The sequence below is a fragment of the Pseudoliparis swirei genome, chromosome 22 (genome assembly GCF_029220125.1).
Source record: "Pseudoliparis swirei isolate HS2019 ecotype Mariana Trench chromosome 22, NWPU_hadal_v1, whole genome shotgun sequence".
NCBI lineage: Eukaryota > Metazoa > Chordata > Actinopteri > Perciformes > Liparidae > Pseudoliparis > Pseudoliparis swirei.
In genome coordinates, this window is record NC_079409.1 from 5,305,246 (window position 1) to 5,328,466 (window position 23,221).

At 44.4% G+C, this 23,221-nt stretch overlaps 1 protein-coding gene across 1 annotated transcript; it reads left to right on the forward strand.

Annotated features, from left to right (window-relative positions):
* Nucleotides 1–925: 925 nt before the first annotated feature.
* phf1 (PHD finger protein 1) lies at nucleotides 926–16,200 on the forward strand. Its single transcript, XM_056444214.1, has 14 exons — nucleotides 926–1,003; nucleotides 1,167–1,248; nucleotides 2,036–2,122; nucleotides 3,225–3,319; nucleotides 4,310–4,458; nucleotides 4,945–5,040; nucleotides 9,129–9,197; nucleotides 10,416–10,539; nucleotides 11,889–11,956; nucleotides 12,229–12,363; nucleotides 13,374–13,455; nucleotides 14,282–14,397; nucleotides 14,914–15,000; nucleotides 15,825–16,200. Exons 1-14 carry the CDS (start codon nucleotides 926–928, stop codon nucleotides 16,198–16,200), a joined length of 1,644 nt encoding a protein of 547 aa, XP_056300189.1.
* Nucleotides 16,201–23,221: the final 7,021 nt, after the last annotated feature.

A 23,221-nucleotide genomic window follows, 5' to 3' on the forward strand; every position in this document is an offset into this window, starting at 1 on the left:
TCCACTTTTTTTCTATAGCAAAAAGCACGCAGGCTGCGCATCATCCGCGCGGGGCAGTAATTGGGCAGCGGGGAGCTCCACAGCCGATGAGGGCATTTCATGTGCAGCCTGCCCGGGAATCAGCGTGACCCCGACGGGGGAAGGAGTTCGGCTTCACAGGTACCCTCCACCCGCGGTACCCTCCAGCGGCGGTACCCTCTTCGTCTCTTTTTTGTGTGTGATTCACCCCAAAAAAAAAAAAAAAAAAAAAAAAAAAAAAAAGGGGGCTACACGCGCGCACTGTTGTGCATCCTCTGCGTCTGTGTCTTGACTTGAGTGCGCGCGTGCGTGCGCGCGCTGGAACAAATGCTTGCGGAGGCAATGCCCGCCGCACCAGTCGTTTCATGCGTCCATTCAAGTTTAGGAGAGAAGAAGAAGAGGAAGAAGAAGAGGAAGAAGAAGAAGAAGAACACAAAGTGGCCGGCTGGAGGCTTCAAGGAGCCGCGCTGCATGTCTCTGCTCATTCAATCAAACTGTATTGCAGCAGTCATCATGCAGTGTTTTGTATTCATCTTCTCTGTGTGTGTGTGTGTGTGTGTGTGTGTGTGTGCGTGCAGCGTTTCATGTGTGCAGTCATCATCTGTCTCGCTTCTCTTTGGTTGTGCACTCACTCTCATCTTTCACTGTGGTGGATGCAGGCTGTCGCCATATGCTCTGATCTTAAAGGGAAGGGGGAGGGGGGTGAGGTGTGTGTGTGTGTGGGGGGGGTGGGGGGGGTTAACCCCTTTGCACCGAAGCCCGTCTGTCTGAGAGGCAGCCCAAAACGCCGGGGCTGTAAACCCCTCTGTCAGCAATGGCAGCAAAGTATTCAGCGAATAAATCGGATTTCCATTTCACATGAGCCCTCCTCTCTCTCTCCCCCCCTCTCTCTGTCTCTCTCCTCAGGATGGGGGGAGTAAGTGAAGGAGATGATGTGTTGGCTCGATGGAGTGATGGACTACTGTACCTCGGCAATGTGAAACGAGTAAGTGCATGTGGCAGCGTGTGTGTGTGTGTGTGTGTGCGCATGCTCGTGGGTGTGTGTGACAGAAAGACCTAAGTGTGTGTGTGTGTGTGTGTGTTCTCACCTGGATATTTTTGAAAGGACTTCCATTTAGTTTTGTCCATCATTGCCATCCCGCTCTCAGGTAGACGGAGTCAAGCAATGCTGCCTGGTGAGGTTCGAGGACAACTCGGAGTTCTGGGTTCTGAGGAAGGACATTCACTCCTGTGAGTGGAACTCTTCTTCTCCTTCTTCTTCACTTTCTCTCTCCTTCTCTCTCCCTTCAGCTGGAAGAGTTAACTAGCTTCCTGCTGGGAGCACTTTGAGTGTCTTATAGGTTTAAAGAAAGAAAGAAAGAGGGTCTCAGATTGAGTTTTTTCTCCGCTGTACTCCGACTAAACGTATTTCTTTCCACTCTAAAACTTTGCACCAGAGTTTGGAGGAATACTTTGTTTCTAATCCGTCGCCCATGTGATCTTAAAACTTTTCAGTTAAAAAAAAGACAATTATTATTTTTTTTCTTTTCTTCTTTTTTCTCTGAAAAAAAAAGCCCGAGACAAACACGTCGGTCACGTCGGAGGTTACGATGCCGAGGGCGCCGGGTGTTCCGGTCGGGGCCCACGGCCGCTTGTAATTGGTATATTAGAGTCTATTTAGGAATTTATTAGATTAATGACTCTTCAGGGAAATGGCGCCCCCTCCCCTCCCCACTCCACCTCAACATCAAGCGAAGGAGGAGGAGGCGGAGGAAGGGGGAGGAAGGGGGGGGGGGGGGAGTCGGACGCTTGTTAGCACCAAGCTGCATATCCGCCCGTCAAATGAAGTGAAATCTGAAAAGGGTGCAGGAGACACTGAAATCAATGAGGTGCCAAGGAAGTGAATCAATATACATAAATTAATGCCATTGACTGCTCTCTCTCTCTCTCTCCCTCTCTCCCTCTCTCTCTCTCTCCCTCTCTCTCTCCCCCTCTCTCTCCCTCTCTCTCCTCCCCTGCCACCTTCTGTCTTCCTCAGTCGCTGCCGGAGTGGAAGAAGTTTGCTGTATTTGCGACGCTCCTCCTCTTAAGGAACCCCTCATAAATTGTCTTAAATGCCGCCACGGTAAGGACGCACGCCGTCGTCACGCACGCCGTGGAGGAGCCGGACCCTCGCCCGGCTCCCCGCCCGGCTCCTCGCTCTGACCTTGAAGATCTGACTCGGCACGCCAGACAAAAGGAAGCCGTCAGCTGGAAGTGATGGAAATGAATCGTTGCGCACCGGCTAGAATACACAATAACAAGTTGAGATGCTCACAGGCAGGCGGCTTGGTTCATAGACGCCAATGCCACAAGTTGTCTTTACTCATTTAAAGATGCACCTATTTTAAAACGGAATAAAAGAGTTTCAAATGGCATCGATTAAGTTGTAAAAAAAGAAAGAAACATGACGTCTGTTCCTTTTCCGTTGTCCCATGTGAGGTCCTGGGTCAGGGACGTCGTATGGGGACAGACTGTAAAGCCCTTTGAGGCAACATTGTAAGTTTTTATGTTGGGCTATATAAAATAAACTGAATTAAATGTAATTGAATTATTGACAAATCAAGAATATATTTTTTAAATGCAAAAATCCTCTCCTGAATACAATATCCTACTTCACTGTGATTTGAGTGTTTGTGTACCGGCTACCAGACGTGTGACGCGTGCTCTGATGAGCCTTGAACTCACATTTAAAGGGCCAGCAGAGAATCTTGAAACCCCCCCCGAAAAAACCACCCGCCTGGAGTCCAACTGGAGTTTTAACCCCGAAATACCAAAATGCATTTGCAACAATTCACAATTTCATTCCGGCCGACCGAGACGCAGCCAAGAAGGAAAATTAATTTTTGTTCTAATTTGTGGTGAACAAAAATTTAAAATAATTCATTACTTTTGAAGGATGAAATTAGATATAAGAGCGAGCGGGAAGAAGTTTTGCAGACGCTCTCCTGCGGGCGGTCAGCAGGTTGCGCCGAGTGTCTCCTGTCAGGCTCACAGCTCGACTGACGCTTTGTTTTGGGGGGTTGGAAAACAAAAAGGCAGACAAACGCCACGCAAATGGTCAAAAGTGAAATGTGTTTTTGCATGCCCGTGTTTTTAGCTCTGCTATTATCGTCACTCCGGCTGTCTTGTCTTGTAAACTCAAATTAAACACTCCTCCTCCTCCTCCTCCTCCTCCTCCGTTACAGGTTATCACCACGAGTGCCACACGCCGGCCATCGAACCCGAAGCCGAGAGCGATTCGTGGATATGTCGTCAATGTGTCTTTGCAGTCGCAACCAAGGTCAGGCTGCTAATCTGAGGGGGGGGGGGGGGGGGGCATTCAGTGTGAACATTGTCATATTTCTTAGGGGGCCATTTTTTCCCCCACTGACTGAAATCCAGGTACGTTTAAAAAGAAATTGGGGGCGCTTTCTGAAACTTGTAAAATTTGTTCAAAAATAATAAATATAGTTATTTAGGTCACACAAAATGTCAATAAGACTTTAGGCAGTAGTCTACATATTAAAAGTGTTTTCTTACTTTAAAAAAACAAAAACAAACAGAAAACATAAATCAGACAATCAAATTCAATTGTATTCTTATTTCTTTGTGGTTATTTATTATTTTTAAATATTTCTAAACAACTCATAACATATCTTATTTCTTAAAATTAAATTAAAATTTTAAAATAATTTATTTTAAAATCAAAAAATTATATTTATAGATTTTTGTGTGTGTACTTACCTAGTACAGGTAATACAGACAGGACACACACAACAAAGAACAAAAACAAAACACTATTAAATTATCTAAATTATAGGGCCATTTTTTGCCCCTCCTGGTGATATTAGGGGCAAAATTATATTTCTTTGCCCGGTTTTGCCCTTTGCCCCGGTGTGTTTCCGACGCTGAGTGTGGGAGACGTCCAGTCCAACGAATCAGGCTTCGGCGCCACAAAATAACCCCTCCGTATTGCCTTTGATATTAGACGTTCTTACATCGCGTCCCAAGAAAATCAAATCCTGAAGAATCGATAGTCATGAAGCTGAAGTGGAGAGAAGTACATTAACTAGTCAATCAATCACACGTGCTCCAGTTCTTGCAGATATGAGATGAGAAAGCACCCCGGTTCAATGTCAATCGGTCAACGTCCGTCTCTCATTGTCCAGACGTCCTCAGCGTCGGACACCATCTCTCACGTCCGACCTACGACGAAACGAGACGGATCGCTCCGCCGACGGTGATTTCCGGGGTTCGCCGATTAATCGGCCCTAAAATGTGTGTTTTCCAGAGAGGCGGGGCTCTGAAGCGAGGACGCTTCGCTCGGCTCATGCAGTTCATGAAACTGCGGCTTCCCTACCAGCTGTCGCCTCTGGACTGGGACCCGCAGCATCTGACCAATCAGCAGCAGTGCTACTGCTACTGCGCCGGACCTGGAGAGTGAGTGGCAGCTTGAAGTTTCGGGAGATGCAGCTCGTCACACTTTCGATAACATTTGGCATTTCAATTTTTCGCAAATTGCATGCAGCGTATGAGACGCGTGTCAGACTGCATGAGGAGGATATCTTTTGAGCTCGGTTTGTGACTCTCTTGGAACCATGTGAGAGATGTTCGCTGCATCACTTCAGACACTTGTTCGGTGAGCTGTCAATCAAAAGCTCCCAAAAAAGCTGCATCAAACTCTTTTGGATGCGTTTGCGGCTGCCCACGTTTATAAATACCCACATAAGAAAGGGGGCGGAGCCTTATCTTTAGGAGGATCCGGTGGGAGTTTACACCTGAAGACGCGTTTGAGCTGTCAGCCTTCAAGTCCTCGGTCTGCCCTCAATTATGCATGAATTAAAAGACGTCTGGCGCCAGATGTTGGACACGTGCGTCGGTGTGTGTTGAAGGGTCCTGATGGTTGTGCGTGTTGTTGGACTGCAGGTGGAACCTGAAGATGCTGCAGTGTGGAAGCTGTGGCCAGTGGTTCCACGAGGCCTGCACACAGTGCCTCACCAAGCCGCTGCTGTATGGAGACAGGTGGGCAGCAATGACGAGAATGTCTTCTGTAAATGGTGTTATCTTTGGCACCGTATCGTTTTCCTCATAGGCTACTGACTACGAGCAACGCATTTAGTGACTCAGATCACCAGGGAAGAAGCCTGGAATATATTAAAACACATTGTGTTGTAATTGAGTTCCAATAGTTTCCCTCGCTGCAACCGAAACGACCGCTAAACTTCACCTGTGGACTTTTTGCCACTTTTGTCGCGAGAGCTAGCGACAGCAACACCGCACAGGACAGACGCCATTTTATTATTGCACAGTTCATTCCATTGCTCCTCCGTTTCCGCGACCTGGGAATGTAACTGCAAAAAATGACGGGTCGTTGAACGCGGGGAGAGCTAACAAAAGCTAATGAAAGCAAAACAATAGCTAATGATAGCCAACGACAGCTAATGAATGCTAATGATAGCTAATGATAGCAAAAAAATAGCTAATGTTGGCTAGTTATAGCTAATGATAGCTACCGATAGTAAAACAATAGCTAACGATAGCAAAAGCTAATGATAGCTAATGATAGCAAAACAATAGCTAATAGTAGCTAATTATAGCTAATGAAAGTTAGTGATAGCTAGCGATAGTAAAACAATAGCTAATAATAGCTAACTATAGCTCATGATATCTAACGATAGCTAATGACAGCAAAGCAATAGCTAATTAGAGCTAATGCTAGCTAACGATAATAAAACAATAGCTAACCAAAGCTAATGATAGCTAACTAAAGCTAGCGAAAGCCAACAAAGGCTAACGATAGCTGCGGGATTCTCTTTCAGTTGTGGTTCGTCGCGGGTTGACGAACTTAATTTGTGCTGTAAATCAAGCCAGACAGAATAGCATTGTTAAAACTAACTGTCCATTACATTGTGCGATCTACAATTACTTTATAATTATAAACTAAAACTAAAATGTCCTCGTTCCAGTTTAATAATAATACAAATATAACCTGTAAAACTGTTTTTTCTGCACTTTTTTCCTGGCTTTTCTGTCAACATGCATGGCGATACTGGTATATGTGTGTAAAGTCAATATTAGCTGACATTATCTTGTTATATTTCTATCATTATCTAATATTTGGAATGTGAGATATGTGACTTCTTTGTTGTTGACCTGGTTTATATCGATTTTTGTATTTAGTGGTTGCTTATTGACATTGCAAGGTGCAATTTTCAGGTTAGATAGATCAAATAAACTTTGATTGCAACCTTTTTATTTTCAATTTCATATAATCTGTCCACAATGAATCCGATTAACTGATTCAATCGTTTAAACCTATCAAAATGTCCGACAGGGGAGGTCTTAAAAAAAAAAAGTGTCCGACCATCATTCAAAACCCTCAAAGATATTCAGTCTACAATCAAATAAACCAGTTGAAGAGCGGCGTCTTCAAGCCGCGAGCGCGAGATTCCGGGCTGATTAAGATAATCACAGCTTCGCTTGTCAGAGAACTGCCTTCATGAGCTCAGGACTCCATCATTAGTGTTCACGGCAATGTGCTCACCGGCACCGGAGCGCCTCACACACGGAGCGCCTCACACACGGAGCGCCTCACGCACGGAGCGCCTCACACGGAGCGCCTCACACGGAGCGCCTCACACACGGAGCGCCTCATACACGGAGCGCCTCATACACGGAGCGCCTCACACGGAGCGCCTCACACGGAGCGCCTCACACGGAGCGCCTCACACACGGAGCGCCTCACACACGGAGCGCCTCACGCACGGAGCGCCTCACACGGAGCGCCTCATACACGGAGCGCCTCATACACGGAGCGCCTCACACACGGAGCGCCTCACACACGGAGCGCCTCACGCACAGAGCGCCTCACGCACACGGAGCGCCTCACACACGGAGCACCTCACGCACGGAGCGCCTCACACACGGAGCGCCTCACACACGGAGCGCCTCACGCACGGAGCGCCTCACGCACGGAGCGCCTCACGCACAGAGCGCCTCACGCACACGGAGCGCCTCACACACGGAGCACCTCACGCACGGAGCGCCTCACACAGGCGCCTCACACAGGCGCCTCACGCACGGAGCGCCTCACGCACGGAGCGCCTCACGCACGGAGCGCCTCACACACGGAGCGCCTCACTCACGGAGCGCCTCACACACGGAGCGCCTCACGCACGGAGCGCCTCACACACGGAGCGCCTCACTCACGGAGCGCCTCACACACGGAGCGCCTCACGCACGGAGCGCCTCACTCACGGAGCGCCTCACACACGGAGCGCCTCACGCACGGAGCGCCTCACACACGGAGCGCCTCACGCACGGAGCGCCTCACACACGGAGCGCCTCACGCACGGAGCGCCTCACGCACGGAGCGCCTCACGCACGGAGCGCCTCACGCACGGAGCGCCTCACGCACGGAGCGCCTCACGCACGGAGCGCCTCACGCACGGAGCGCCTCACTCACGGAGCGCCTCACACACGGAGCGCCTCACACGGAGCGCCTCACGCACGGAGCGCCTCACTCACGGAGCGCCTCACTCACGGAGCGCCTCACGCACTGAGCGCCTCACACACGGAGCGCCTCACACACGGAGCGCCTCACACGGAGCGCCTCACTCACGGAGCGCCTCACACACGGAGCGCCTCACACACGGAGCGCCTCACACGGAGCGCCTCACGCACGGAGCGCCTCACACACGGAGCGCCTCACACGGAGCGCCTCACGCACGGAGCGCCTCACGCACGGAGCGCCTCACGCACGGAGCGCCTCACGCACGGAGCGCCTCACGCACGGAGCGCCTCACGCACGGAGCGCCTCACGCACGGAGCGCCTCACGCACGGAGCGCCTCACGCACGGAGCGCCTCACACACGGAGCGCCTCACGCACGGAGCGCCTCACGCACGGAGCGCCTCACACACGGAGCGCCTCACACGGAGCGCCTCACTCACGGAGCGCCTCACGCACGGAGCGCCTCACACACGGAGCGCCTCACACTGAGCGCCTCACGCACGGAGCGCCTCACACACGGAGCGCCTCACACTGAGCGCCTCACGCACGGAGCGCCTCACACACGGAGCGCCTCACACACGGAGCGCCTCACGCACGGAGCGCCTCACACACGGAGCGCCTCACACGGAGCACACGCATCCCCTCTCCATTCGTTGATCAGATACGACGAGGGGAGGAGCTCTACGAGACGCGGCTCGGTCGGCCGCGTCCTCGAGCGTGTAATAAAACGTATCCATCCATTACGTCGTTATTGTCATTAACCGCCTCGTGTTAGCCGGCACGCGGCTCCCCCCCCCCGCCTCGACACCTTGTTATTGTGCAGGAGCCCGTCTGAGGTGGGAAGAAAAGGAGGGATTAGATTTAGATTGACGGCCCGCCGGCCGGATCGGTGCGACATCTGCCGAGCAGGTGACGGGAGGAAGAGCGCGGCCCGCCGTCATACTTCATCTTCCTCCCGATGACCTTCAGCGCACACGCACGCGTACGCGCCGCGGAAAAAAGGACGCGCGCGTTGTTGGTGAGCTTCCGTCGTCGGGGTCACCCACAACGGGATGTCGTCGTAGGGCGAAACAAACGCACCCGTCTGCTTATCGTCAGGCGGGGTTTGATTTGTGTGATTAAAAAAATAGAAAGGAGTCGGGGAGACGTGAGCGCGAGGGAGACGAAGGGGGGAGGAGTCACATCGCACACGATAACACGATAAGACGTCTGCACAGAAATAATGTGCAGCAGAGCAAAAAGACACGATTTAAGATGACAGCTGTTTAAAAAAAATGTTGGATTAATCAAAGGGGAGAAAAATATTTTTTTTTTTCCGGATGAATTATATTCCACATGAAAAAAGACAAAGTCATCTTTATTGTCCATTTTCCATTTGTTGACATAAAGTGAGTAATACTAATAGAAATAAAAGTGTTCAAGTGAAAACAGTTAAAAATAACGACAAAGAACAATTTTACAAATGTAGACCAGATATAATTGATAAATTAAGAAGTATAATTAAACGTTTTTAGCAGCATTTGACATACGAGTCTAAACTAGGTCACCTGATATCATTTTAATGATTTCTTTTCTCCTTCATTTGTGTTTTTTTAATAGGTTTTACCAGTTCCAGTGCTCGGTGTGTGCAAAGGGACCCGAGACCATCCAGAGACTCCCCGTGACCTGGTGAGCAGCCACACCTCCACACAGCGGCCTCACACCGCCACCTCCCTGAGTCGGGTCCACGTCCAGAGCGAGAGAAACACCTTAAAGGGCAGGGCCGCAAGAGAAGAGAAGAGAAGATCATTTAATCCTGTATTAGTCCCTCAGTGGGGAAATTGCAGGATTACAGCAGCAGGTGCTCAGTAGTGAGAATAATAGAAATAAAAAAGTAAAAAATTCAGTCAGAAAAATACAATAGCAATATTATATATATACAGAAACGGAATATAAAAGTATATACACGGTAATAATTAAATGTATTTGCATTGAAGAAACAGTTTAATTAAAGTGTCCAATGTGAAAAAGTGATAAAGTCTTCCAGTGTTTTAGTGGTTTAGTGGTCTAGTGTTCTAGTGTTTTAGTGGTCTAGTGTTTTAGTGGTCTAGTGTTTTAGTGGTCTAGTGGTCTAGTGTTTTAGTGTTTTAGTGTTTCAGTGGTCTAGTGTTTTAGTGGTCTAGTGGTCTAGTGGTCTAGTGTTTTATTGTTTCAGTGGTCTAGTGTTTTAGTGGTCTAGTGGTCTAGTGTTTTAGTATTTCAGTGGTCTAGTGTTTTAGTGTTCTAGTGGTCTAGTGTTTCAGTGGTCTAGTGGTCTAGTGTTTCAGTGGTCTAGTGTTTAGTGGTCTAGTGGTCTAGTGTTTTAGTGTTTCAGTGGTCTAGTGTTTTAGTGGTCTAGTGTTTTAGTGTTTTAGTGTTTTAGTGGTCTAGTGGTCTAGTGGTCTAGTGGTTTAGTGTTCTAGTGGTCTCGTGGTCTAGTGGTCTACATTAAGCTCAGTTTGGGGTGCAGTCTGACAGCAGATATCATACCGGAGCTTCCCAGTCGTGTCTCTTACGTATTCAAATCAAAACATAAAGATTTGGGCAAAATAAAAGCTGACTGATGCTAAAACAATCCTAACTAGCACCGCTTAGCTAGTGCTAATGTTCACGTCATCCGTTAGCGCGTTGATTAGCCTCCTTTGCTAACCCGCGCGTGCTAATAAAGGCTGAGTGGACCAACACGGAACATATTTATCTCGCTAATTTATTGTGAGAACATATTTATCTGGTTTTTACAATGTGGCGTATCGAGGTAGACTCACAAATATTCAGGAAAAAAAAGAAAAAAGAAAGACCCGTTTTTCAGCGCTTCTTGTTTTACGTGTCTTACGTCTAATTGTTTGTGTGGTTGTGTTTTAAATGCAGGATGGATTTGGCTCATCTGGTGCTCTACCATCTCTCGCTGTGCTGCAAGAGGAAATACTTTGATTTCGACCACGAAATCCTGTCCTTCACCAACGAGAACTGGGACTCGCTGCTCCTGGGCGCGGTATTGATATTCCCTCCTTCACGCACCATGATGCAATAACCTGAAACGCCGCCGGCCGTTTTCTGCATATGAGACTTAAAGCCTGTTAACCGTCATTATCGGATGTTTTTAATAACACAAATATGATGAACCCAGACGCGAGCGCTTGATGGTCTGACGTTTGTGGGACTTCCTCAACATGTACAAACAGTTTTTATTTCCTCCGTGGTGGACGACGGTAACGAACTGTTTTCATGGCGATAGGCCACGCCCCCTCTCCGGCGCTTCTAGTGCGAACGAAGAGAACCATCACGAATAGTCCGGCGAGTGTGAAAAAATATGACCTTCAAAATAAAAGCACAGGATTTATTTTCTTACATTTGTTTTTTAGATAAATATACATATATATATATATGTATATATATATACAGGACTGTCTCAGAAAATTAGAATATTGTGATAAAGTTCTTTATTTTCTGTAATGCAATTAAAAAAACAAAAATGTCATGCATTCTGGATTCATTACAAATCAACTGAAATATTGCAAGCCTTTTATTCTTTTAATATTGCTGATTATGGCTTACAGCTTAAGAAAACTCTAAAATCCTATCTCATAAAATTTGAATATTTCCTCAGAAAACAAAATCAAACATTTGAAAATGTGTTTCCAGGTGTTTCGAGTTAATTAGACGATTCAAGTGATTTGTTTAATACCCTACTAGTATACTTTTTCATGATATTCTAATATTTAGAGATAGGATATTTGAGTTTTCTTAAGCTGTAAGCCATAATCAGCAATATTAAAAGAATAAAAGGCTTGCAATATTTCAGTTGATTTGTAATGAATCCAGAATGCATGACATTTTTGTTTTTTTAATTGCATTACAGAAAATAAAGAACTTTATCACAATATTCTAATTTTCTGAGACAGTCCTGTATATACATATGTATATTTATGTATATATATATATACATAAATATACATATATATATATGCGTGTACACGTGCCCTGTACTTTGTTTTTACGCCACGTTGAACAGCAGCCTGAGTTTCTTGATGAAATATCAACATTTTAAGATGTTTTTTTTTTGTCTTGCTGCTTTTTGTGATGGAAAGTTTTGTCACACGAGACCGTCGGAAAACAGCTGACAGCTTCTCGCTATTACAAACAAATTGTTAAAAAGGGTTCAAAGGGTGAAGGAGCGTTTCTGCTTCTCCTTTTTAAGCCGTCTTTTGAAGACGTTTTGAAGCGTGTTGTTTGGCCGTCATCACACGGCGCCGGCTCCTTCACACGTCAACGTTAAAGCTTTTTATGTCTAATGGCCGTAAACACTCAGCTTTTGATTCTCCGTTCCCGTCTGTCCTCCAGCTCTCCGACACGCCGAGGCAAGACCGCTGTCACAATCTCCTCAACGCCCTGAACTCCCACAAGGACAGGTGAGGCGCCGCATATGATGAGAGGAATAAACACCCCTGAATAGAGGCGTCTTCTTGGTGCCTGCACCGGTGGGCATGCAGCCTGAAATGAGCAAAAGGAAACGTCAGACCACATGAAATTTGTTTTTTATCTTGTTATAAGAGAACTCAAGTTGTTGGTATTGCATCTCAATAACTAGTCAAGAGGTCTAATTGCCTAACTCTAATCCGTGAGAATAGGTACGCTGTGTAACGCGTAGTGTACAAATCTGCATATTTGATCCCGCCTCCAGGTTCGTCTCCGGAAAGGAGATCAAGAAGAAGAAGTGTCTTTTTGGGCTTCAGGTCCGAGCCCCGCCTCCGCTGACGTCCGATTCGTCGCCGCTCATCACCGACCAGCCTATCAACATCACGCACCGGAAAAGGTCGGTGGGGGGCTCTGTTTTCTGGGAGGGGGGGGGCGGGGTATCGGTGTGTTATTATTCTCCTTATAGAAGCATTAAGCCCCTTGAGTGTATATATATATACGTATATATATACGTATATATGTATATATATATATATATATATATACGTGTATATATATATACATATATATATATATGTAAATGTATATATATAAATGTACATATTTCTATGTATATGTATATATATACGTATATATATATACGTGTATATATACGTGTATATATATACATATACAGGACTGTCTCAGAAAATTAGAATATTGTGATAAAGTTTTTTTTTATGCAAATAAAAAAAAAAAAAAAAAATGTCATCATTCTGGATTCATTACAATCAAACTGAAATTTTTAGCTTTTTTTATTTGATTATGGCTTACAGCTTAAGAAAACTAAAAATCCTATCTCTAAAATTTTAATATTTTCTCAGACCAAAAAAAAAGTTTGTCAAGGCTCAGGAAACTTGCAGGGTGTTTTGAAGTAATTAGACAATTTATATACATATATATATATATATGTAAATGTATATATATAAATGTACATATTTCTATGTATATGTATATATATACGTATATATATATATACGTATATATATATATACGTATATATATATGTAAATGTATATATAAATGTACACATTTCTATGTATATGTACATATATATACGTATATGTATTTACGTATAGATATATAAATGTGTATATATATACGTATATATATATGTACATATATATACGCATATGTATATATTATATATATGTACATATATATACGCATATGTATATATTATATATATGTGTATATATTTGTTTGTGTGTATACATTCACATATGTGTGTGTGTGCGTGTGTGTGGGTGTGTGTGTGCGAGTGTGTGCATGTGTGTGTGTCTGTGTGTGTGTCTGTATGTGTGTGTGTGTGTGTGTGTGCGTGCGTGCGTGTGTGTGTGTGTCCCTGTCCATTAATGTCTGTGTGTTTTTCAGCCCGTTGTCACTCCCCTGCCAGAGGAGAGCGGGGGGGGCGGAGTCTCGTAAATCAAAGCGTCGCATCATGGAGACACAGGTCAGTGCTTCTGTCTGCCGCCACGCCTCCGCCTCCCGTGACCTCCTCTCTGCGTCCAGGTGAGCGGCTCTGAGCGCTCCACCTGTCAGTCACGGAGGCTTCGCGCCGCACTCTAAATCCGTCGTCTCGGAACACCCGGCGCAGCTCGCCGCCGCCTGACAGTGAAGGAGGCGTTCGGGGAGATGAAGTGTTCGTGTCGTGGTTAAACCCACCCCCCTCCCCCTACCCCCCACGCTCGCGTATGTCATCAACATCTGCAGTTCGGCGCCACATTTATCATCATCATCAAACCCGACTCCCAGCGGATCCCCATGAAACGGCGGGGACTATTTGTACACGGCGTTCTTATCGGTGAGCGCTCTTTGTGCTCCGTCCTCCTACACAACACTCTGATCCGCGCGCCTGTGTGTGTGTGTGTGTGTGTGTGTGTGTGCACATACAGTAATCCTCGGGATCAATACTCCTCTCGCTCCCGTTCACATCCCGGCCGCTCTGATTGGTGCTCATCTCCGGCCGTCTTAGAGGAGGAGCAGGTTTTTTTCGGGGGGCGAAAGTGAGACGGGGAGGAACGCCGACGTGCGACGCCCCCGGGGTCACCTCCAAGTGCACTTTGCGGTCGATTACAGCCGGGGACCGGGCGCCAAAGCAGGAACATGTGATCCAAGCTCCTTTTTTTTTTTCCCTTCGCCTAAACACATTAATCTCAAAACTCGCCGCTCGCCGCGCCGGAGGCGTCACAGCTGATCGACTCCTGTGATGATGATGGCATCCAGACACGAGCTGATCTCTCTGTGTGTGTGTGTGTGTGTGTGTTTCCTGTGTCTAGGCTTGTCCACCCTCAGTTGCTGCCAACCCCATTGAGCTGCTGCCTTGTTGCCATGGCTACGTGGGAGGAGCCAGCCTCTGCAACTCCAGGAAGTCGGAGGAGGAGCTTAGTTTGAGGTACGGCAATCCGTATGGCAGGGTTCGTACGCTCGTGGAAAAACCTGGAAAAGTCCTGGAATTTTATAAATGGTTATTTCTAGGCCTGGAAAAAATTAAATCCCAAAAGTTTTAGAAAAGTCATGTAAATGTGTTCTTGTAGAGCATTTAGTTACTGTAGTTTTTTATTCTTCACACTTAATTTAGTCTATAACATCTACATCTGGCGTTTGGCTTTCGCGGGATGGGTTACAATAATCATTCATTCCCGTGAAAAAATTAATCTTCAGTAGTCACGTGTATTTATCAGGACACACTAAACTTCTTTTGTTGTTGTCGTGATCTCAGCCACAAATTCCCTTCGTCTGAATCAGGTGACCTAAAAAAACAAACTATTGTTGCCGTCTTAGTTGTGGGGAAGACGGCGGAAGTTTCGGTGGAAAATATCTTGTAACTTAAGTTGTTGTTTTTCTTCGTGTTTAACTTGATTTCGTTGTGTATTAAAGTCGCGTGACACGCGTCGTCTCTCACCCGCAGCTCTCCTCCCAAGCGGATGCACGCTCTGTACCACGGCTCCTACAACGGAAACAGCGCCCTCTCCAGGGGTCTCCATCACTACGACAGGTTTCACTCCTCTTGCCCTCCTTTGTGTGTACATATACTTTTTTGTGGGGGGAGTCAAGCCCACCTGTACCTCTTGAGAAACCTTTTCACCAAACACACAATCAGAAATAAGGACAATTTTACACAGCTGATTCACAATTTGTCCACTTAAGCTCTATAAGCATTATCCTTATTTTTAGAGTAGCATTAAAGATTTTTTTTGCATGAAGCAGTTAGAACTCATAATAATTCTACACACAAGTGTTTGTCAGGCTGCTACATACAGAATACGGCATTTCCCCGACTGCATGTCATCAACATATGACATCAGAGGTTCTCAAGACTTAATTGACTTCTAATTGTTTTTTCAGAAATGCGACCCCTCCGGACTTTAGGGAGTTACTCCCGTTTAAAACTGCATTTATTGTTTGTTTGTTTGTTTTTAGCCACTAGGGGGCAGCGTTAACCCAACATTGACATATTTTCACTTAATAAAGCTGATAATTGGACATGTCAAACATCGGCATTGTAGTCCCAACCCGACCCTCTACATTTAGTGTGTATGTGTGGATATATTTATATATATTCAGTTGTTTTTTAGTGCTTTTTGCTGAAAGACTACAGAACGATAGCAGAGAGAGTGAATCGGAACTAAACAATGACCCAAAAGATGATAAAACGCTCAGCAGTTGGGTGATAACTCTCAGCGAGGTCATCACGATGAGGTCACCTCACGTAGTCGTATGTTCATGAACATGATGACATGTCATTTAGCTGATCCGGTCCCTGGTCCTGATCCGGTCCCTGGTCCTGACCCCGCTGCTCGTCTGCGTCTCTTTCCCCAGCGTGGAGGACACCTGCAGAGTACCTCCACCTTGCCTCCCATACCCCCAAAACACCAACGGCAGCCACCAACACCAGCCGGGGGGGCCCAAGCAGCTGGAGCCCCTCATCCAACGCGACATGCCCCCGTACCAGGCCGGTGTGAGCGTAGGGGGCGGCGTAGGTGGAGGAGGTGACGGTGGCGGTGGCGGCGGCGGTGGAGGAGGAGGAGGAGGAGGTGGTGGGGTGGTAGTCGGAGGAGGAGGAGGAGGAGGGGGTGACGGGACAGTGGCCAGGAGCTGGGGAGGCGGCGAGGCGGTGAGGATCTTGGCGAGGCGCGTCACACCGGACGGGAAGGTGCAGTACCTTGTGGAGTGGGAGAACGTGAATTTGTACTGACACCGAGGGAGACGCCGCGGTGACGGTGGTGCCGTTGCCACGGGAACACTGCGTCTGTAAAACGTTAAAGTACAAACTAAAACAGAAAATATCGACACGATGCAAATCCAGGTTGCTCTCACAGAATCACGATAGCTCACCACTCGTTACCTAAACGTCCCTCTTTGCTATTTGTACCGTTAACTTTGGAATATGCCTTTTTGCATTCATCACGTTTAACAGCGACGAGGACGAAGATATTTAAACCTCCCGATGATTTGTAAAATCTTACCGTATTCAAGAAGAGCATGTCGTTTTTTAATTGTAGTCATAATCTTGATATGCAGCGGTGTAGAGGAGCAACAGGACACGTAGGAAAAGAAAGATTACTGCTTTTTCATCGCTTTTGAAAACCTTCCCCAATTTGTCGTTAAAACGACGTTCTAAAAATTTAAAGGGACAGTACGAAAGTTTTATAAAATTTGCTTATATTTCCCATTAAATTATTTTATGAAACCAATACATATATAGTCAGCTTGGTGTGAATTAGGTTGGCTTACTGTTTTTAAAAACAACAACTTTGAATTTTTTTTTTAAATGTACAACTTAATGTGGCTTATTGCACACAAACCTAAATAAAAAAAGGTCACGGTTCAAAACTAGATACATTACACTGAATTATAATCATTTCAAGGAACAGTGTCTAGAATTTGGGGATTTATATTTGCAGAAATGGAATATGACATTAATAAGTATGTTTTTGCAATAGTCAACCTGACCACTAGATGGCGCCAACTTCAACTTTTAATGCTGAGGAAAAACAAAGATTATCTGTAATATTATTCACTTTTCAAACCAAATGCAAGCTCACCAGCAAGTAGCCAACAAAAAACAAAAAGCAGTAACCTTTTATTGACCAGGAGGAAGCCTGTAGATGAAGTCTTGTACAGTATTTTAGTTGTAACGCCTTGCTCAAGGGCACTCTGACAGTATTGGTTGAGCCCTGTCATCTGCTCAGACTTCATATAAAAAACTAAACAAATTCTCCGGAGGTTTTCATATTGCTTTTCCCCTCATATGTTAATAAGAGATTGTCTACATGTTATTGCGGGGGCGGGGGGGGGGGGGGGGTTGCTTATTTGTTACGTTAGATTTTGTCATGCATAATTTACATTTAGACGACTGTATTAGAAATAGGAGCCACGAGACGGCTTTTGTTTTATAGATATAATTATATATTCACACTATATTGCTATGATCGAATAACTTTTTTTTTTTTTTTTTTTTTTTTTGACGTGGTTGAATAGTGCCTATATGGGTTGCGTACCTGCCGGTTGGTCTGCCGACCCGAGTCGACCAATCAGACGACGGAGAGATGAGCGAGAGGCCGTGTTGCTACTAGACAAGAGGATGGCTCTTTATCAGTAGACAGATACAACGACACCACTGTGGTGTAACTGTACATTCCACACTAAACCTATATATATAAATATATAATAAAATATTTATATAAACATATATATATATTTATGTATATATAGTTATATAAATATATATTTATGTATATATAAATAGATAAAGATATTTATATAAATAGATATAAATATGTATTTATATATGAATATATTTATATATAAATATATTTATTTATATATATATATATATTTATATATTTATTTATATATATTTAAATAAATATACAAATATATTTATTTATATATGTATATAAATATATATATAAATATATATATATATTGATTTTTATATATATATATATATATATACATACATACACATGTTATTGAAATGTCTGTTTGAAGTCATCAGAATGAAAATTACTTTTGCAAGAATGCGTTTTTGTTTCTTTTTCTAGTTTGTTTTGTTTCTGATGGATGTTAAATGTCATGAAGATCAGCGAAATGTGCAGTTCAGGTTCAGGTTCGTGTCGCAGGGAGTTCAGAGTAACAGTCCAGGTGAAGAAGACACTGATAGGCCCGACTCCTAACTCAAAACCCCAACGTTTCTTCCAGGGTCTAAAGGTCGATAATTTAAAAAAAGGAAAAAGCTCCAATGTGGCATTAAGTTGGAATTCATAAAGCAAGTGGAGATGCTGGGAGTTGGATTTTACCTTTTGTGCAAACAGGTTACATAAATCTAGAATACTGTGGTGCCAGTTTCAGAGTTTATATTTTATACAGAGGTTTATTTCAGCAATCTGTGCGATAAAACTCTCGCAAAACGAATACATTCGTCAGTTTTATCTGTCGGGAAAGACCGCGTCACAGTTTTAAGTTGCCGAAAGCAAAAGGACAAATACAACATTTATACTGTGCAAATCTCTCCCGACTTTATTTCTAAACCGACCTTCCTGTTGAATTTCCTCCAGGCCAGTGAAATTCATCCTCCTCGGTGACTATTGGACTGTAGTTTATTAGGGAAGGGGTGTGTTGGACCTTTCTAGGCGATGGTGATGAATGTATCCGTGTGTTTTCTATGGTACGTCTATATACCCGTCAAGTGCTTGTTTTAGGTCGTACTCGAGGTACTCAACCCGATCCGTTTGAAAACAAAAACAACAACAAAAAGAGGAAATGAAGACGTCGACATTAAGGAAAATCATTTATTTTTGGGAGATGTGTAGTCTTCTTTTATTTCCTGATAAGTAGTCGAGTCCAAGTTCAGTTCGATGTATTTTTTGGGAGAAATTACGTTTGTACATGTATACTCTGCGTTGACACCTAATATGTAACATGAATAATAAAAAAGAAAAAGTTTCACCTCATGCAATGTGATCGGTATTGGTACATGAAGGGAACCATTAATATATAAAAATGTATATGTATGTATATATATATATGTATGTATATATATATATATTAAAATATAATATTTATATAAATATATTTATATCTGATCATATAATTATGTAATAAATACATATTTATATATATATTTATTGATATTTATATAGTGATATCTGTTTATTTTGTGTTGCAGGAAACTTCCACCCAGGCTGAAATTAAAATAATATTAAAATAAGTTTTTATTACTGTAAAAATCACTTATAGAAAAAGTATTAACTATTTAACATGTATTCCAACACTGACATCTTATTCATACAATTACTAATATTAATTTATATATAAATAAATTATATATATAATTGAAAATGACACTGTTTAACGTTTAGGTTACATTTTAATATTACTTATTATATTTACATCTTAACCCTCAGTCAAACTGATATGACAAGCACATACAGGGCCCCAACTTCACCTGCAGCTGCTGGTTTTGACCACAAGGTGGCGACCAAAGCTCAACATTAAAACCCAACGGCTGGCGCCGCACTGTGCTGCCTTCACGTGACCCTCTCAAGCTATATTGAGTGTGGGAAGAAGTGATGATGCCAGCCTTCAGTTGTCCAAGTACTACGTTAGCACATAAAAGTAATACTTTGGTTTGTTTGGGGGATTTTGAATCCTAGTGTGAAAAGTGCCATGTCTTTGGATAGGGAAGACAACATCCGGCAGTTGGAGTAAACAGAGACTATCGTTGATGATGGTTCTTGTTTGTGTTTCCATTATTTCCACAGCCTAAACACATCCTAAATGCTCTTTTAAACGCTAGAATTCACACTTTACGTCCACCACGCGCTGCTAAGATAGCTTAATGACGCTAAGGACGTTCAAAATATCCCATACTAGCCTAACTGTGATTTCCCCCACGCCACCTGAAGGCGGCATACTACAGACTCAGGCGCCATTTTGGCTCCACGGTTCCTGTGGTTTCAGTCACGTGCGTTGCGAATCCAGCGTCGCATTTCGCCGTTTAGGAACACAAGTGAGTCGGTGGAAGTTGCAGTCAAGTAACATATAATGTCAGTTCTCAGTTTTTAACAGTTTTAAGAGTAAAAAAAAAGCAATATCTTACACATTTAGCAGCCTAAATGCTGCACGTGGAGGTGAAACTACCACCTGTTGTGGGCGTGGCGACAGTTGGCCCCAACGTTGCCTGAATGTTATGTGTTATATGTTAATTTATATTTTCTTTAAAAAAGGCGGCATACAGAACGAGTTGAATTTAAATAAGTCATGCATATTTTCACGAGAGTTAGTATATTATGGTATGTAAAAGGTATAAACTACCTTTGGCTCATTGCACACACTCGGCTTCCGTAGCCGGAAGCAGTACAGTGACTTTACACTCGCTGAAACATTATTATTATTGTTGTATAATTATATAATAATGTTTCAGCGAGGGTAAATTCACTGTGTATATTATGTCTTTTTTTAAAGAGGCGAGCATATAATGTAAACATGCATAATGCTAAAGATAGGTTATAGATATTGGGAAACGTGCGCGCCCACACACGCACACACACGGAAACACGCAAGTATGCGTTTGCTCGGTCCTCCACCCCTCTCTCTCTCTCTCTCTCTCTCTCTCTCTCTCTCTCTCTCTCTCTCTCTCTCTCTCTCTCTCTCTCTCTCTCTCTCTCACCTCAACAGCAGGGTGCAAATTCACGCACGCACGCACGCGCGCGCGCGCACACACTCATTTCTGCATCCTGTATATTTTTTTTTTACGCACAGGGAACCGGGCGCTTTTAGGAGCGATCGTGGATTTACGATGGCAGTTTTTGGAACGGCGGAATATTGGCCTCTCCTCCTCCTCCGTCTCCTGCTGTGAATAGCACTACATCGCGTGTGTGTGTGTGGGTGTTTTTTTTCTTTTTTTTCAACATTTATTTACATTTTCCTGCTCTTTAATTTTTATTTTTTTTCCATTTTCGTTCCTCCGTTACTTCTGAGCACCGAGAGACCGCCGAGACGCACAGCATCAACGTTCAATGCCGGTGGAACATGTCCTATGTTCCCTTTCAAGGTAAGACCAGAGCTTTTAAAACATTGTTTTAGTCATCCACTGCATCTTCCTTTTCTATCTCCTCCCCCGTTCCTCACCATCATCTCCCTCTCCCTCTCTTTCTCTCTCTCTCTCTCTCTCTCTCTCTGCCCCTCTGGTCTCTCTGACACTATCATATGCGATAGGCTTATCTAAAAGCAAGACAGGTGCATAGAAATAGCCCGAAGTGCCTTCTCTATAGATGGCCCCCCCCCCTAAAAACAGGCACGTGCCGCTCCAGCGCAGCGTGCGTCCCCGCATGGACCTTTTTTTTCTCCTTTCTTTTCTTTTGCATGGGCAATTATAGTATTGTATTTTATGCACACGTCTCCTCCATTTGACAGCATGCTGCACAGCGTGAATGGGAGAAACTGCCTTTTTAAAATCTTCTATAATAATCCCACCATGGTGTTATGTGATATTCCTATACTGCCCATTAGAATACCTGTTGGCTTTTTATTATAGCCTCTATTGTAAAATACCTATAATTCATCGGCACTCTCAGTGTCGTAGTACAAGGAGTTCAGAGTGGGCTTTTACTATGGCTTTTGAAAATATTGCCTCTCGGTAGATTTTAAATCTCATACAATATATTTTGGATTTTGTCCGTCGCCTGTCTCGGTGCACAAAAAACCCAAAGAACTTTCAGACTGCAACCAGTCCGACTGCACAAACAAATGCAGATGCCCGGATGGAGAGGGCTCCGTGGGTCTCCGCCTGGTGGTCCAGTCCCCCTCACTGGATCGTGAGTGGGTGAAAGGCAGATTCCCCTCGGTACCGTTGCACTGCAACTGTGACTAATGCTGTTTGTGAGCAGGCGTGCTGCAGTGAGCCGCCTCAACTCCATCCAGTCGAAGCCTTCACTTCACACTGTGTGTGTGTGTGTGTGTGTGTGTGTGGTGAGAAGCTAATTCAGGGGAAATAAATAATCAAATGTAAAAAAACGAAAACGAGGTTCTCAAACATACAGACGGACCCGGAATGAGACGGAGCGGCCGGCGCAAAGTTTGGAGGAACCGTGAAGGTCTCCAAAATGGTGACCTGAACTTTTTCGCCGTGACCCCGGAGTCAGAAAAGCGAGACCAGACGTAGCCGTGGTGTCCTTTCTTTTATCTTCAGCTGTTTCATCCTTCCTTTTATGCAAAGCAGATACAGAGCAATGGGCCCTCTTGAGCAAGTGCAGCTATAGAAGTTGGTTGCATAATATTGCTCTGTGTGTGTGTGTGTGCCCCCACTCTGGGAGTCATTTCCAGGAAATTGTGAGCACATTGCTGCACCTTTAAAAACCCGTCAGCGGTGGCACTCTTTCTCTCTTTCATATTTTTTTTTTTTTAGCCGTGAGACGTGTTTATATATATATGTGTATATATATGTATATATATATACATATATATATGTGTATATATATGTATATATATATACATATATATATGTATATATATATGTATATATATATATATATATATATATATATGTATATATGTATATATCAATATGGTTTACAGTTCTAACTTCACAACTGTGCTCAATAGTGCAAATATTTTGGTTTTTACCACATTTATGACATCATTAATTGAATAAGCCATCTGAAGACGACACCAACCAATCGCATTGTACATTTTTCCACTATTTTACAGACTAAACATTTAATCTGTGAAATATTCGTTAGCCGCCGCCTCGGTACGAATTCCGTCCAACGAGCTCGACTCGACAGGTGTTCCACCCCCCCCCCCACACACACACACCCCTCCCCCCCATACATCCACCTGTCCGCCTCTATACATCAGAAGCACCATGGTTACTTGAAGCCATTATGCAACACGGTGTGATATTTATTGCCGCACGGTGACCAAACATCTCCCGATGAAATATGTGTGTGTGTATGTGTGTGTGTGCGAGAAGGCGAAGATAACGAGTGTGTGTCGCTGATTTCGCCCCGCGAGATATAGATCCGGTGGTGATCGGCCGATCTCGCCTATGATAATATTTGAGCCCACGTTTGACGAGTGTGTGTGTGTTTGTGTATGTGTGTGTGTGTGTGTGTGTGTGCGTTTGTGTGTGTGTGTGTGTGTGGAGCTAATGTACCAGGCGAGCCATTTGCAGTCATGCCAAGTGCCGGCTCCCATGAACAGGCAGTCAG

Bases quoted from the DNA above. Each gene is read 5' to 3' on its own strand.
- phf1 (XM_056444214.1), top strand. From the start codon at position 926: ATGGGGGGAGTAAGTGAAGGAGATGATGTGTTGGCTCGATGGAGTGAT. The intron at 2,123-3,224 runs GTAAGGACGCAC...CCTCCGTTACAG, and splicing joins TTGTCTTAAATGCCGCCACG to GTTATCACCACGAGTGCCAC. The intron at 15,001-15,824 runs GTTTCACTCCTC...CTCTTTCCCCAG, and splicing joins GGTCTCCATCACTACGACAG to CGTGGAGGACACCTGCAGAG.